A 14,677-nucleotide genomic window follows, 5' to 3' on the forward strand; every position below is an offset into this window, starting at 1 on the left:
AGTAGTAGGAATGGTGGGTTTAGAACCTTATGGTGTCTATTACTTCTTGATTTTCTCATCTGTGGAAAGAGAGAGTTCCAAGATAATCAAGCCATTAAAAATACCCATCTGCCCACTTTTCCTTGCCATCAGGAAAGACATCTTCCAATCAGAAGTTTTATCAGAACTTGGCACTGACTACTTCTTTGTACAGGAGGAAGGTAACATAGCAACAGAGCATCTCTACTGCAAGGCTCCCAGTGTCCTCGTTACTGGGAAATCCCTGTTCCTGTAATGATGTTGGGCAGACTTACAAAAGCGAATATCGAAATAAATTCATTTGTTTTCGCAAAGCATGTTTTTTAGCCTGTTGCTGTACTTACGATCTGGTTCTGCCAACTGCTGGGTAAGGCCCTAAGAAGCCAAGGTAGACAAGGGAAGGATCTCGGTCAGATGGAACGTAGAGTCTACTAAGGTTCACAACCATTTGACAAGATGTGAATATTGAAGCACTTCAGGTGTTATGATAGAAATTGTGAAAGAGTGAGCCATGTGTGCATACACTCATACATGTATGTATACATGCATACATACATACATATATACTTTTCATCCACGCACTATCTATTCATCTATCCATCTATTTATCTACTCATCTATCCATTGATCCATCTATTCATCTGTCTTTCAACTATCCATCCATCCATCCATCCATCCATCCATCCATCCATCCATCCAACTGTCCATTTACCCTTCCATCCATCTATCTATCCATCTATCCACATATCCATCTATCTACTTCCAGCATGACAGAACTAGTGTTGATAATTCTCTAAGTGATATAGAGGCATATTTCTGGGATGAAGATCAAAATGCTGATTAATATTTGCAGAGTAATACCATAGATGTCATGAAACTAATGAGACCCTATAAAGCAACATATAAAAAGGTCAGATAACATGGAATAATGAGTCCAAGTGGAAAAGTGTAAGAGCTATCAGTATGTGGGTGTGTGCTGCGTGGTTGGTCAGACATTATATATTTGGGGGGGTGTATGTGTGCAGGTACACATGTGTGCACATGCAATGAAAGCCAGAGGATGACCACAGGTGTCAGTCAGTGCACCTTATTCTTGAAGGCAGAGTCTCTTGTTGAACTGAAACTTACCCAGTTAGGCTAGGCTGGCTGCACTCAAACTCCAGGGATCCTCTTGTCTCTACATCCCCAGTGCTAGGATTACAAGAATTGATCATTATGCCCAGTCTTTTAAGAATTAATTTTTGACAATAACATACATGAATATAATACATTCTGGTCGTCCTCGTTCTCCCACCATCTCTTATGCCCCTCCCATTCTCACCAACCCTTCCCACCAAGTCCCCAACCCCTTTTATGTGTCTTTTTGTTTGTTGTCTTTGTGGTCTGCTTGTTTTAACCAGTGGCTCCCCAGTGGGCATCGGTGTAGAGCTACTCAACTTTGGTGGCTCACCAGGGTGTTGATTTTTAATGTAGGTCACGGGAATTGAACTTAGGAGCTCAAGCTTGCAGCATGAACTTGATCAGCTGAGCTACTTCCCTAGCCCTAGACTGCCTTAAAGGCTAACAAGTTAGGATAGAGGTTACAGGATGAGTGGTAAGGTATGAAGTTTGGGATTATGGAGCAAGGCCTCAATTGACGCAGTGAACTTCATGACACCCATGTCCCAATGTAGAAAAATCTCTTGGGCTTGAGTTGTGATATGGGACCCCAAACTGGCTATCTTTTGGGTCATAGATCAGAGTTTCCTTTGACTTCAGCTAGGACAAACAGAAGGACAGGGACTATCTCTCACAAGCATTTGGCCTACAATTTGTATGAAACTAATTTCAAGCTTGTTGTTGCTGAATGACTGGCCATCTTGCCCATTCTTTCGCTAGAATAGCGTTGTTCTTAAACAGCTGTAATATAGAAATGAAAAGAGGCCGTCACTAGCTTTAGGTTAAGGCCACTGGTGAGTGCAACAACTCTCCAGTTCTTTGCGTTTATCACCACGGAAGAAATAAAGCCATGGGTTTGGCAGATTTGGCTCGATTGCCATCTGGATCACATCCAGATGTACCGAAGAAAGAGATGACAGTTTTGCTCCAGAGTCTATGGTCTGGAAAGACAGAGAATGAAACAGGGAAGTTCTACAGGACACAATAACTACAAAAATTCCCTGGGTCACCAGCTCCTGGGTTAAGTGAGTCTGAGAAGAATGCATTTAGTCTTGGGTCCTCTTCTATCAGGCTGCCTCATGTCTTTTATTTCTTCTTGTTAATCCACCACTGTCGTTTATTGAACCTTTGCCTCTGTGGTTATTGTTGTTCTATACAAGCAGAGCTCCCCCGAAAGCTTTATGTTCAAAGAACTTCACAATGAATGGGGTTTGCTTTGGTACCCAAATCCTCTTAGCTTCCTGGAAACAGAAGAATCTATAGTGTATTCTCCGGAGAGTACCTTGGGGGGGAAGAAATTACTCACTTGTAATTGGCCGTCTCAGAAGGTAATCAGCTCCATAGATCTGTGCTGACTGACCTGCAGACTCCCGGGACTCAGGTGTTCCCTGTTAAAGGTACACGGTCCCTGGAAAGAGTCTCAAGTCACACACACTGTAGTATCATGGAGTCATGCTCTCCTAAAGCCCATGTGATCCTTCATGGAGGGGTACTGATCACAGGCAGTAGAAGGCTTGCATAAGTTACTGAGACCAATGGAGGAAATGACCATTATAAGTGTTCTGAGTTTTTATGATAGTAAAATAACTGAATTGACAATTACATAGGTGAATTGCTGAAAAGCTACTCAATATAGAGGAATCTATCTATCTATCTATGTATCTATCTATTTTAAGCAGCAAAGAAAATCCAATCACTGGTGTTGCATAATGATAATATTAAGTAACTATGTGATTGATGGATGCACAGATGGGTGGATAGGTTGATGGATATATGGATAGATGGAAAGATATGTGGGCAGATATATGTTTGTACAGGTGTATGGAGGGATAGCTGTGCAGATGGGCAGATAGATGATGTATCGATGAACAAATGGATGGATGGATGGATGGATGGATGGATGGATATGGGTATGCAGGTGAATGGATATACAGATAGTTGTATATATTTACAGCCAGACAGATGAATGCCTGCTAGGTGCGTAGATGAGTGCATGGGTAGGTGTATTGATGTGCAGAATGATGCATGGATGAGTAAGTCATGACTGGATGTATGGGAGGTGGGAACATGGCTACATAATTAGATAAGTGGATGAATGAAGCAGTAGATTGACAGAAAGGATGGATAAAGAAATAAATGTATGATGTATTTTCTTAAACGAACTCTTCCCCAAAGGTCCTCGATCCTGAAACAAACAAGCAACATCTTAGCTTTATTAGTGTGAATGTGTATACGTGTCATGTACATGTGTATGTAGGTGTCTGCAGAAGGTGTTGGGTCCCCTGGTGCTAGAGTTGCAGGTAGTGGTGAGCCACCTGTCATAGGTGCTGGGAACCAAGTTCTGGCCCTGTAAAGAGCACCAGTTCTCTTAACTGTTGTGTCACTCCTATAGCTCTGATCTTGCAGCTTTTGTCATACAAGACATTGCCCAAAACATTGTTCTTAAAGTAGGCATGTTCTGGAGCGTGCCCCGAGATCCGTGGATTCAGTGAGTATGGAGAGAAACGAGGAGGGGTTGCGGTTTGAGCAAGTCCCCCAAGTCCTCCTAGTGCAGGCAAACCACAGCCTGTCATCTCTACTCTGACCTTGTGGCTACAGCTCCTTCCCCTGATAATGTAGCGGATGCCATCTTTGAATTACCCCGACTTTAGGTTATTTTCAAACATGTACCAAAGCAAGCCAGCAGGGATTAGGACTAGACCCAGCAGCGAGGTCTTTGTCGCCAGAAACAATTGTTACATCTACCAATAGGACTTCCTTCCAGCATGTTCCTCATATGTTTTTTTTAATCTGTGAACCATTGATCCGGCCAAGGATGAACTTTGGAAAGGGGAAGAAGAAAGATTTGCCCTCTCCTCTGAGCTATCTCCTGGAACAGGGAGAGAGAGCGCCAAACCTTTGATAAGGATATCTGTCCCACAGGTGATTCTCTGGGTGGGGTGTGCTAGAGTTGGCCTCTCTCTACATCCTTACAACGTCTCACGCCAGAGGGTGGAGATTTGGGATCAGAGAGAGATTTTTATTCATTGGTTAAGGAAGCAACCTGTTTGTAAGGAAAGGATGAGAAAACTCGGAGACCAACAAGGGACAAGGCCAGGAGGCTGAGCCACCGGTGTCACACACTCATGATTTCCTTCCAGGCCAAGCTTACTCTCAAAAGATGACAGCCATTTCCCAAGAATAAGATAGTTCGCTGCTCATTGCATTTAAAGGCTTAAATAATGTATTCTGCCAGACAATTCTCTGAAATGATTTTCCAAATGAATGCATCAGAAAGTGCCTAGAAAGAATGCCTGGTGCAGAAAGAAAAGGACATTCAGGAACGGTGTGACCGTTGGAGTCAGAATCTGCACTGAGATGAGTTTTACCCACTGTGAGCTACTCACGCGCTAGAAGCACAGCTCAGCGAGGTGTTGACTTGCTAATGTACCCATGTAAATACACCCCTAGTTCAAGGCCTGGAGCACTGCCAGCTCCCCAGAAAGCCCCCTCAAATCCCTTTCTCAGTGGCAATGCCTGTCACCATGACCAACTAGAGACTGTTCTGACTTCCAGGCCATCTTTTTATACTCTTATTCTAAAGATTAGGGTTTTTGTTTGTTTGTTCGTTTGTCTGTCTGTGTGCATGCAGTGTGAGTGCGGGTACCTACAGAGTCCAGAAGAGAGTGTCAGATCCGCCACAGTAACCTAGAGTTACGGTTTGTGGTTTGTGTCGAGTTGCCCAGCATGAGTGCTGGAAACAAACCTTTGGTCCTCCCCAAGAATGGCAAGAGCTCTTAATCACTGAACTCCTCCCCAGCTCCTCCCCAGCTCCTCCCCAGCTCCTCCCCAGCTCCTCCCCAGCTCCTCCCCAGCTCCATAGATGGTCAAATGCGCACCTTGAGTGTCAGATAAATGGGGTCCTCTGGAGCAACTTATTTAGTCACTTACTGCTTTTTTTCTTTTCTTTTTATTGCCACTCTGTTGTGGGACTGTCCCACGGTATTTCATCCTTTATTGCCACATAGTATGCCAGTCTCCCAGCAGTCTGCTATGGCGAAATATCTCACTCCTACACACAACTTGAAAGCACTATCTATTACTCATGCACGCACCACCTACCACCTGTAAATAACCTTGCTCTCTACCTGCATCCCTGCGCACTCATCCCTCCATCCACCCATCAATCCACCTTCCTTTCAAAGTCCATTGCAGAGAGCAGTCACTTCACTTCTAAACACTCAAGAGGGCAGATCATGATTGCACTATTGACCCAGAGTCAGATATTTGCTTATGGCTGTTGTGTTGGGATGCGCTCTTTCCCTGAGTAGTCGCAGTGATGTAATGTTAAATCTATTAAGAGCCAACGTTTTATTGAGTCTGGATGTTGTATCAAATATTGCACTAAGTACCAAACACATGAGCATGTCTTGTCACCGTGTTTTATGATGCGGAAGCTTAGTTCATAGGGGACTTGCATCAGCCCTGGGTGAGGGATTTTTTCCAAAGCCAGCCACCCTCACGGGATTTGCCCAAACTGGGTTTCATGTGAATCCTGCTTTCCAGTTTCATCTTTGCCTCTTCCTCATTGGAGCCTTTAGGGACCTCAAAATTATCCACCAGTAACACAGAGACAACCATAGCAATGTCTTACAAAAACAAAACAAAACAAAACAAAACAAAACAAAACCAACAACAAAAATGGGCCCTCAAGATGGTTCATTGGCTAAGATAGTTTGCTGAGCAAACCAGAGAACACAAGTTTGATTCCTAGGTTCCAAGATGTAAGGAGAAAACAGACTACTGAAAGTTGTTGTTTGAACACACACACACACACACACACACACACACACACACACACACACACACACACACACAGAGTAATAATAATTAAATAACATTTAAATCACTCTTGACCACTGAGTGTATTTTAAGATGCCTTATAAAATACCTGCCTATTCAGATTTACAGTCCCTTGCTTGCCAGTGAGAGACGCTCACTCTGTTGATGTCTACAGAACAAGCCACACCGCTCACTCCACTGCTGTTGAATTTCTGTGTTCTCTGTTGAGGCCTCATCCCGGTCACTTTGTGATATGATCCCAGCTAATCAGCTCACTCTGAAAACAGGGACCCTGTTCCTCTCTGTCTCCTTGGTCACCGACGTTATATCTGGAAGCTTATGGGTCATTTGTTTGATCCTATTGTGGGTACAGGAGCAGTCCCTAGATTTAACAGTATTAGATTTTCCCAAGCAGAGTTGTCATGGTTCAGACAACCAGACGAAGCAGGTGATGGGATTTGGACTCAGACTGCTATAAAGTAGAGCTGGAGGAGGGAGGAGCTGTGAGGACAGGTACAGACCGGTTATCTGCAGGGGGATCTGCCTGCTTCATCAACTCTGGACGGACACACTGTGCGATTAGGCTGGAGAACAGAACGCCTTTCCACTTGCAATCTCTTCCTTTCCACGAGCCAAAATACCCAGCATTGTCTGCTCATCTGACATATTAAAAACCCACAAAGAGAACATATTTTTCCACGTGTAATATCTCAGAAGAATCAGAAGAAAAAAAAAAAAAAACAGAACCAGTTGAGTTTTCTCAAGGCACTGCATTAAGAGACTGCGGGCTAAGAAAAGATTACAGCTATACCCTAAAGTAAATCACTCAACTGAATCGAAAAAAAATTTTTTTCTTAATGCACCCTGGAAATGGCATCTAAACATACTAAATTTTACTCTGTAGAAATTTCTATTTTGTTTCTCACCTTTACACAATTATATAGTTGCATTATATTATTAACACCTTATGCTTTGTTTTGTTTTTCTTGTTTATTTATTTATTTATTGTGTGTGTGGGGGGGGCATGGCATGTGTTTTTTTTTTTTTTTTTTCTTGTGATGTCAGTCTGAGGCCCTCCAGCTTGGAAGCAAGTCTTATCTTGCTAACCCTTGCTTGTTTTTAAGGCAGAGTCCTACTCAGCAATTTAAACTGGGCTGAAACTCCCCATATAGCCCAGGCTGTCCTCCAGCTAACACCAGTCTTCCTGCCTCAGTCTTCCTGTGGGCTGGGATTGCAGGTATGTGCTACCACACCTGGCACGAGGTTCTTTCCTTTCTTTCTCTCTTTCTTTCTTTCTTTCTTTCTTTCTTTCTTTCTTTCTTTCTTTCTTTCTCTCTCTCTCTCTCTCTCTCTCTCTCTCTCTCTCTCTCTCTCTCTCTCTCTCTCCCTCCCTTCCTTCCTTCCTTCCTTCCTTTCGTCCTTTCGTCCTTTCGTCCTTTCGTCCTTTCTTTCTTTCTTTTGTGTGAAGGCTATTCTTTATTCTTTTCTTTTAGTTGTATTACTGCTATTGTTTATGTCTTGCAGTACTGGATAGAGCCGGGGACATTACATATTATCCACGAGAGCTCTACCACTGAGCTACGTCTCTGACCCATTTCTCTTTATTCAGAGTCTAAGTATGGAGATCAGGTTGGCCTGGAACCTTGAATCATTCTGCCTCAGACTCTGAAATAGCTGAGGCTACGGGTTATAACTTCAATAACCTGTACTACGCCTAGGTTTTTGTTGTTTGTTTGTTTGTTTGTTTTTTTGGGGGTGGTGGTGGTGTTGGTTTGTTTGTTTGTCTTTTTTTTTTTGTTTTAGTTTGATTGATTTTTACTCTGTATGTGTATGCAGCACATGCATGCCTGCAGTTCCCAAAGAAGCCAGAAGAGGGAGTCATATTCTTTGGAACTAGAGTTACAGATGGTTGTGAGCTGCCGTGTATATGCTGGGAATTGAACCTGGGCCCTCGGAAACAGCAGCCAGTGCTCTTACCTCCTGAACCATCTCTACAGCCTCCTCTATGTCTAGGGTGGTTTTATTTTTCTCTCTTAACTACTCCATTTTTATTGAAAATTTAACATGCTTCTATTTCTTTTACTAAAACAAGGCTAAAATGACCATGACAATCACAGACGGATACATATATACTTTAATTATTTCCTAAGTCATGTCTTCCAAAAAGTAGGAACACCAGGTAAAAGAGGATGGACTTTGTAAAGGGCCTTAACTGTGTTGCAAGTTTGCTTTTGTGAAAAATGGTGGTCTGGGGCCTGAGTCGGTGAACTGCTTACTGGACTTTGTGAACATTGACCACTCTGTGCCTCGACAACTTCCAAGCCTGTTAAGTAGAAGAAAATGAGGGTTCCCTCTGCTTCCTGGAGCTGTTGCAAGGACTGGATGAATCCTCAGGTGTCAGATCAACACAGGGGCCTGGTGTGATGGAGGACTCCATAATTAGAATATTAGAATGTGTGTGTGTGTGTGTGTGTGTATGTGTGTGTGTGTGTGTGTAATTAACTGTCATTAGTATCTTCATCAGAAGGTGTTTGCAATGCACCAGACATCCCAAACAAATCCACCATTACCCTCTTTCCTTTCTAGAATGTTCCCCATAGTGATCCACCAGCCCTCATGTTCACCTGCATCTTCCAAGAGGCCCACTAACACCTAGAGGTATTTGGTAGGCAGGCATTAAATCCTTGTCCCCACTTCTGCTCCAAATGAACACATTTGCAGCTCTGAGCAGGTAATGTCCATCCTCTCCCATCCCCCAAACCCTCCACCCTCCACACCCCTCCCCCACCCCCTCCCCACCCCACCGGACAGACATCCATCCAGGCTTTCAAAGGAAGAACAAAAAGCCAGGGCTGTAGTCACACTGAAGTTCAGACTCTGAGGATCAGGTAGGGTCAGGTTTCCACCTAAGGAAGGGTCAGTCAGGAGCTGGTTTAGGAGACCCCAATCTGTGAGGTTTGTAAAAGAGGGCAGGCAGGGGCAGGGTGGCAGGCATGAAGCTGTGCTGTAGTGCCCTGGGACATAAAGCTGGCTTGAGAGAAGGAAGGAGCTTCTAGAACCTTCTAGAACCTTCTCCCCCTAGCTGGCTTCGATTCTCCGACTTCATCCTTTACTTAGCAAGCAGCCTAAGACATGAAAGACATGTGTGCGACTGTAGACCCTTCTGCTCTTCTGAGATCTCTGAGAGCACAGGGTGGGACTTACTCGTCTCTTTAACTCTTAGCCCAAGTGCATGCATTACAGGATTAATGTACAGGAATGAATGAGTGAATGAATGAATGAATGAACAAATGAATGTACATCTAAGTGAGTTCTAGACTAGCCCAACACCAGATGATGCACAAACCCCAGACAGAACCCACATGCTCTGAGTTCAGTCCACAAAGAGCAGATGGACCTAGTCCTTGTAGCTAATACTCAGGGAGACCAGGTCCTAGAAGTGACCATACAACTCCCCAGCGATTGACCCTAGACAAGTTTCAGTCTGTCATAGTTAACATGCATATGGGCACCTTCAAACTGTCTTAATTCCCTATGTAAAGTCTAGTCCTGAAGCCAAGGGAGTCTCCTTTTCATTAAGCCCCGTGGAGATTCAGGGCACCGACAGCAGGCACCACCCCAGCTGCGGATGCCGAGGGCCGGCCGGGCAGAGCCCGCCATGCTGTCCTTCCTTTCATCTGCCCTTTCCTGCTCTGCTCATTGGTTTTGAAATCATTAGTATGGTGAAGACGAAAGCCATTGGAGCTAGCTCCCAGATTGTTTCATTTTATTATGTTCGATTGGATCAGGGCCGAGCCATTTGCAGAGTGCAGTATTATTGCCATAAGAAGGGACTCCAAATGTTTGTCACATAACCAATCCCTCTGTGGGTGAAGGCAGTTCCTTAAAATTCAAAGGAAAGAAGGGAAGAAAGGAATGAAGACCAAAAGAAAGAAATTGAGCTACTTAGTCCTCTCCCCTGTTTTAAGTTTTTAGTTAAATTTATTTATGGTGTGTGTGTGTGTGTGCGTGCTGTGTGCCACAGCAACTATGTAGAAAGGTGAGAAGATACCTAAGGGGGGTTGGTCCTCTCCTTCCACCATGGGGACTCCTAAGACCAAGGCAGGCCCTCAGGCTTGGCAGCAAGCATCACAGAGCCATCTTTCCAACTCGGTCTTCTGTACTCTTAGGTGTGTAGCAAGAAAGAACATTCTCAGATCAGATGGAGTCCTGGGAGCCCAGTGAGGGGCTCAACTGTGGGATCCACCTGTCTTTCCTCCCTGACGTGGAGCCTTTGTTTAACAGTGTTGCTGAGAAACCTGGTTTATCACCATTGGAGGGGAGCCGGGGGAGGCAGAAATTCCACAGCCACCCTGCAGCATGGGTCCTAGTAGTTTGGGTATTAGTTCAAACAGCGAGTTCTAGAATGTTCCTTAGATACATCATGGGCCAAAGTCAAGGTTGGCGCCTAGCTCTGAAGGAGTCCCATACTTTATCCAGAAGCCAAACGGATGCAGCCACGAGGAAGGCTGCTTAGAGATGAGGTCAGGTGCTGTGCCTGTGAGTGTGAGCAGGGAAGACCATCCAGACCCGTGTGAGCTACTTTATGAGTTGCTATCGTCATGGCAAACTAATTAACTGAAAACGCTTAATAGAAGAAGGGTTTCCCGGGGTCTCACAGTTCGGCTGGGATGCTGTCCTTCACTGCAGTGAAAACCGGGGATGAGAGAAGCATGAGGCCTAGGGTGACTTTGTGTCACATGTCCCAGTAAGGGAAGGATGAATGCTGGACAGAAGATGCTGACATGGGTACTGAGTGAGCCAAGCCTCACCCTAGAGTGTTTCTGCCCCAGTGTATTAGCCTTCCCTTGTGAGTTTGGATTGAAAAGCTGACCAAGGGATTTTACAGGCATATCTGCCCAATCGCATTAAACTGAACGCTAACAAGACACAGCCAGCCCATTTCCTCCTCTCAGAACCTCGGTTTTTCCCATCAGTACAATGGGGACAAGAGCACAGGAACTGGGGATGCTTCCAAAAGCTGCACCATGGCCCTGCCTGCTGTTGCCAGGGAACCTTCTCCAGCCACCTGTAAGCTTAACTCAGAAGATAACAGTCTCTCCTTCCCCCCCAGCCCCCCACCCCTACCCCCAGCAGCCTCAGAGCCCTCTGTGGAGAACAGGTTGATGTTCTCCATGTCCCAGTGAGAGGAAGCCTTGGGCAGGTGGCAAAGCCGTGTCATTTCCAGATGAACCGCAGCTCTCCAGAGGCCATCAGCCGCTGCACTAGGGAGAGGGGCATCCAGACAAAGAGCCAAATTTAAATGCACGTAATGTTGCCATTTGTACCTTTGGATGCTTAAGACATCCGCTGCGAGTCTCACGTTATAAATGAACGGAGAGGAGAGGGGGTGCTTTTTTATTATCCAGGAGCTGCAAAGTGAGCGCCACATATTTCAAGGCTGGATCTTAATCAGGCATATTTATATCTATAATATTTTACAAATTAAAAGCAACAGAGATAGTAACAGGAAGGGTATTAATTAGCAAACTGGGGGCGGAGGCAGGGGCGGGGCGGGGCAGGCAAGAGAACTTGGATCTCAATGAGAGCCAGTCTGCTCAACAGCCAAGTAAAATGCTTACTGCAGTCGCCGGGTGTCCACGTGGTTCGTCTAAATTAAACAGCACGCGTCCTAAAGCGCAAGCGCGCTGCCTCGAGTCCCACCACCACGTGCTTCCGTTTTTAGCGACAGAATCTGATATGTTCTTTCCCTAGCAGCTCAGCTCTCCTCCCTGCCAGCAGGTCACCAGTATCTCTCACTTCTTCATTTCCTATTTCCTTCCAGTTCATTATGCCCTGCGATTCTGGGGAAACATGGAGGGAAAAATAAATGGTTCTTTAGTTTAATTAATGGTGAACATCTCAAACAGGCCCATTTAATAAATCTGTTCTCTGGACTTAACAAGTCTCTTTGCCTTCAAGGGCCTCGTGTCATTTTATTCGCCAAGGAGAGCCCTCCACCCCATCCTGCCCTGCCCCTGCCGCAATGGCTGAATAATTGACAAAAACCGCAGGTAAGGATAGAGCCCCATAATTGATTCGTAAGATCCCTTCCTCTAAACCCACTGAAGAGTTAATTATTATTTTTTTCCTGCAGTTGGGACTCAGCTGTTATTTCTACTGGGATTAAACAGCTGCCAGCATTGTTAATGGCATGGGATTCACGCATTAAAATCATTCTGCTCCCTTCCCTGGAAAGTGGGGTGGCAGACATCTCCGCCACAGCCTTCTCCCCCCCAACCCCCAATGAAGGAGTTGAAAGTCTTAGGAAAGATAACAGCCCTTATTATAAAACCACAGACCAGAGCTCCTGTTGATGGGATCCCATAATGAGTAATTAAGCTGCCGTGCAAAAAGTCTGACTGTCACGGTGGCATTTGGTGCCGGCTTTCCCTGGGGGAAGCAGCTGGGTAGACCAGGAAGTCGATAAAAGGAAGGGGGGATAAAAGAAGCAACAACAGAATTCCTTTAGAAGTAGCCTGACTTTTGAAGGAAAACAAAAACAAACAAACAAACAAACAGAGCCAGGAAATAATAAACACAGTCAAAGGAACTCTAAAATGTCTTTGCAGTGGCTGCCATTTTCTTCAAACAACGGCAACAGTATATTGATGGATGGGAAACTAAGAAGCATTTTCTCGCTCTTCCACTCTCCCCCTCGCTTTTCTCACCTCCAGTCTTCCCATCACCTGTCTTCCCATCTCCCCTCTCATCTTCACTATTTTTTTTTTTTTTTTTTTTTTTTTTTTGGTTTTTCGAGACAGGATAGCCCTGGCTGTTCTGGAATTCACTCTGTAGACCAGGCTGGTCTCGAACTCAGAAATCTGCCTGCCTCTGCCTCCCAAGTGCTGGAATTAAAGGCGTACACCACCACGGCATTTGTCTTCATTCTTTCTCAGTCTCTCTCCCCTTTCTGTGACAGAATCCATCCTCTAGGCTGTCCTTGAACTCCCAATGTATCTATCTCCACCTCATGAAGGCTGGGCTTACAGGAATGAGCAACGTCAGGACTTTGTACTATACACAGTGGTCACTCTGCCAACTGAGCGAAGTCTCTGGTCCTTTGTGTCCCTTCCCTTCCCCTCCTATTCCTCCTCATCCTCGCCTCTCTTTCTCTTCCCTCTTCCTCTTCCTAACCCTCTACTCTCACACCCTCTTTCTTCCCCCTCCCTTCATCCCTCTCCTCTTTTTTTCCCTCTGAGCTTTCTTTCTTTTCCCCTGGTCTAAGCCTCCTGAGTTATATGCTGGCCTGCTTAGATTTCTTGTTCTTTTCCTTGCCTGCCTTGTGTCTATCTGTTTGCTCTCCAGAGTCCTCTCTTGGCAACCGAAGTTTCAAGATGAAAGGGCAAAGGGGGAGCATTTCTGGGTGTCTTGAAGGACACAAGTTCCTGTACAGATACGGGGTCAGAGGGTTGGGCTTCTGAGCTGAGAGTCCCCCCTTCCCTCATCAACAGAACTGGAACAATTTCTATCTCCAGCCGGGAAAAATTGCATGTAGCTTTGTCTTTATTTCCTCCGACTTCTTTATCTCAGTCCGCACGACCAATCCTGGGACTATTTCAAGGGACATTGCCAGGCTTTCTTTCCTTTGGCAAGACAGAGCCTGTGTCACCTTTAGGTCGGATTCTAAGCCTTTTACATTCTGTCCCTCGCTGAGAAAATATAAAGTTACCTCCTCATCCATTGTCTGGATAAACACAGTAAATAACGTACACGGTGCCACACATCTCCAGTGCCACTAAAGATGAGGCAGAGACAGGAGAAATGCTGTGGGTTCGAGGTCTGTCTGAGCTACCTAGTAAATGCCAGACCAACTAGGGCTATAAAGCAGGACTTTGACTCAAACAAAACAAAACAAAACAAAACCCAAAAGCAACCAAAAAAAAAACCCCAAAACCCCAGAAAACAAAGACAAAAAGCAAGGGAGAGATGCACTATGTTCTCACAAAGCAACTGAGTCCAGGGAAGCCCAATCTCGTTAATACTTTATAAAGGAAAGGAAGGAAAAGGCAGTTCTTTGGGGTTTATGTTGAAGAAGCAGTGTTTTAGATGATGTTGTAGCAGGGCACACTGCAGATAAATGAACCATCTTCCAGATAATAACCTAGGAGGGCTCCGCGTGTCACACATCACACCAATAAACATCTTACTTAATTGAACAGCAAGCGTTTGTCTCTCTTCCATTTCTCACAGACACTGGCTTCTGCAGAGTCTTAGGAGAGGCCAGGGTTCCTCGGAAGCTGGCTCCACTAGGAGGTGTAGCCTCCTTTTCCAAAGCTAGATTGAGGTTGATGTAGGGACCCCATAGTGGGTATAAAATCATCAGCCGAGATAACCAGCCCTTCTCTATGCGTGTATAAATAAAGGTGTGATTTGTTAACAGGAGATTGTTAACAGCGTTTCCTTTGGTTTTTATTTAGAGCAAACTTGAAATATTGCCGGGGCTTAGGGTCTCTGGTAAGACGACAGTGGTCCAGGCCAAGGAGAAGGGCACAGTGTTCTGTGGGTCCATAATACATTGTGCAGCTAGCACACGGTCAGACCCCAAAGAATAGAGTCATTTGTTCACACTTCTCGAAGCCCAGTGTTGGTAGTTCTACATGTGGATGGCCTAGCCCAGACAAGGGCATTGTCAGCAGGC

At 45.1% G+C, this 14,677-nt stretch overlaps 1 protein-coding gene across 2 annotated transcripts in view; it reads left to right on the plus strand.

The window, feature by feature from the left end:
• Positions 1-14,677, plus strand: part of Wwox (WW domain-containing oxidoreductase) — a 913,078-nt gene that overhangs the window by 682,005 nt on the left and 216,396 nt on the right. Inside the window, exon 9 of one of the 2 annotated variants that reach the window (XM_006531512.3) lies at positions 11,959-12,045. The exons of the other annotated variant lie outside the window; for it this stretch is intronic. Coding sequence (XP_006531575.1) covers positions 11,959-12,030 — 72 coding nt within the window. The 3' untranslated portion in view covers positions 12,031-12,045. Of the gene's footprint in view, positions 1-11,958; positions 12,046-14,677 lie in introns of those variants that run through there. 2 annotated transcript variants of the gene reach the window in all.

The sequence above is a fragment of the Mus musculus genome, chromosome 8 (genome assembly GCF_000001635.26).
Source record: "Mus musculus strain C57BL/6J chromosome 8, GRCm38.p6 C57BL/6J".
In the NCBI taxonomy this organism is placed as follows: Eukaryota; Metazoa; Chordata; class Mammalia; order Rodentia; family Muridae; genus Mus; species Mus musculus.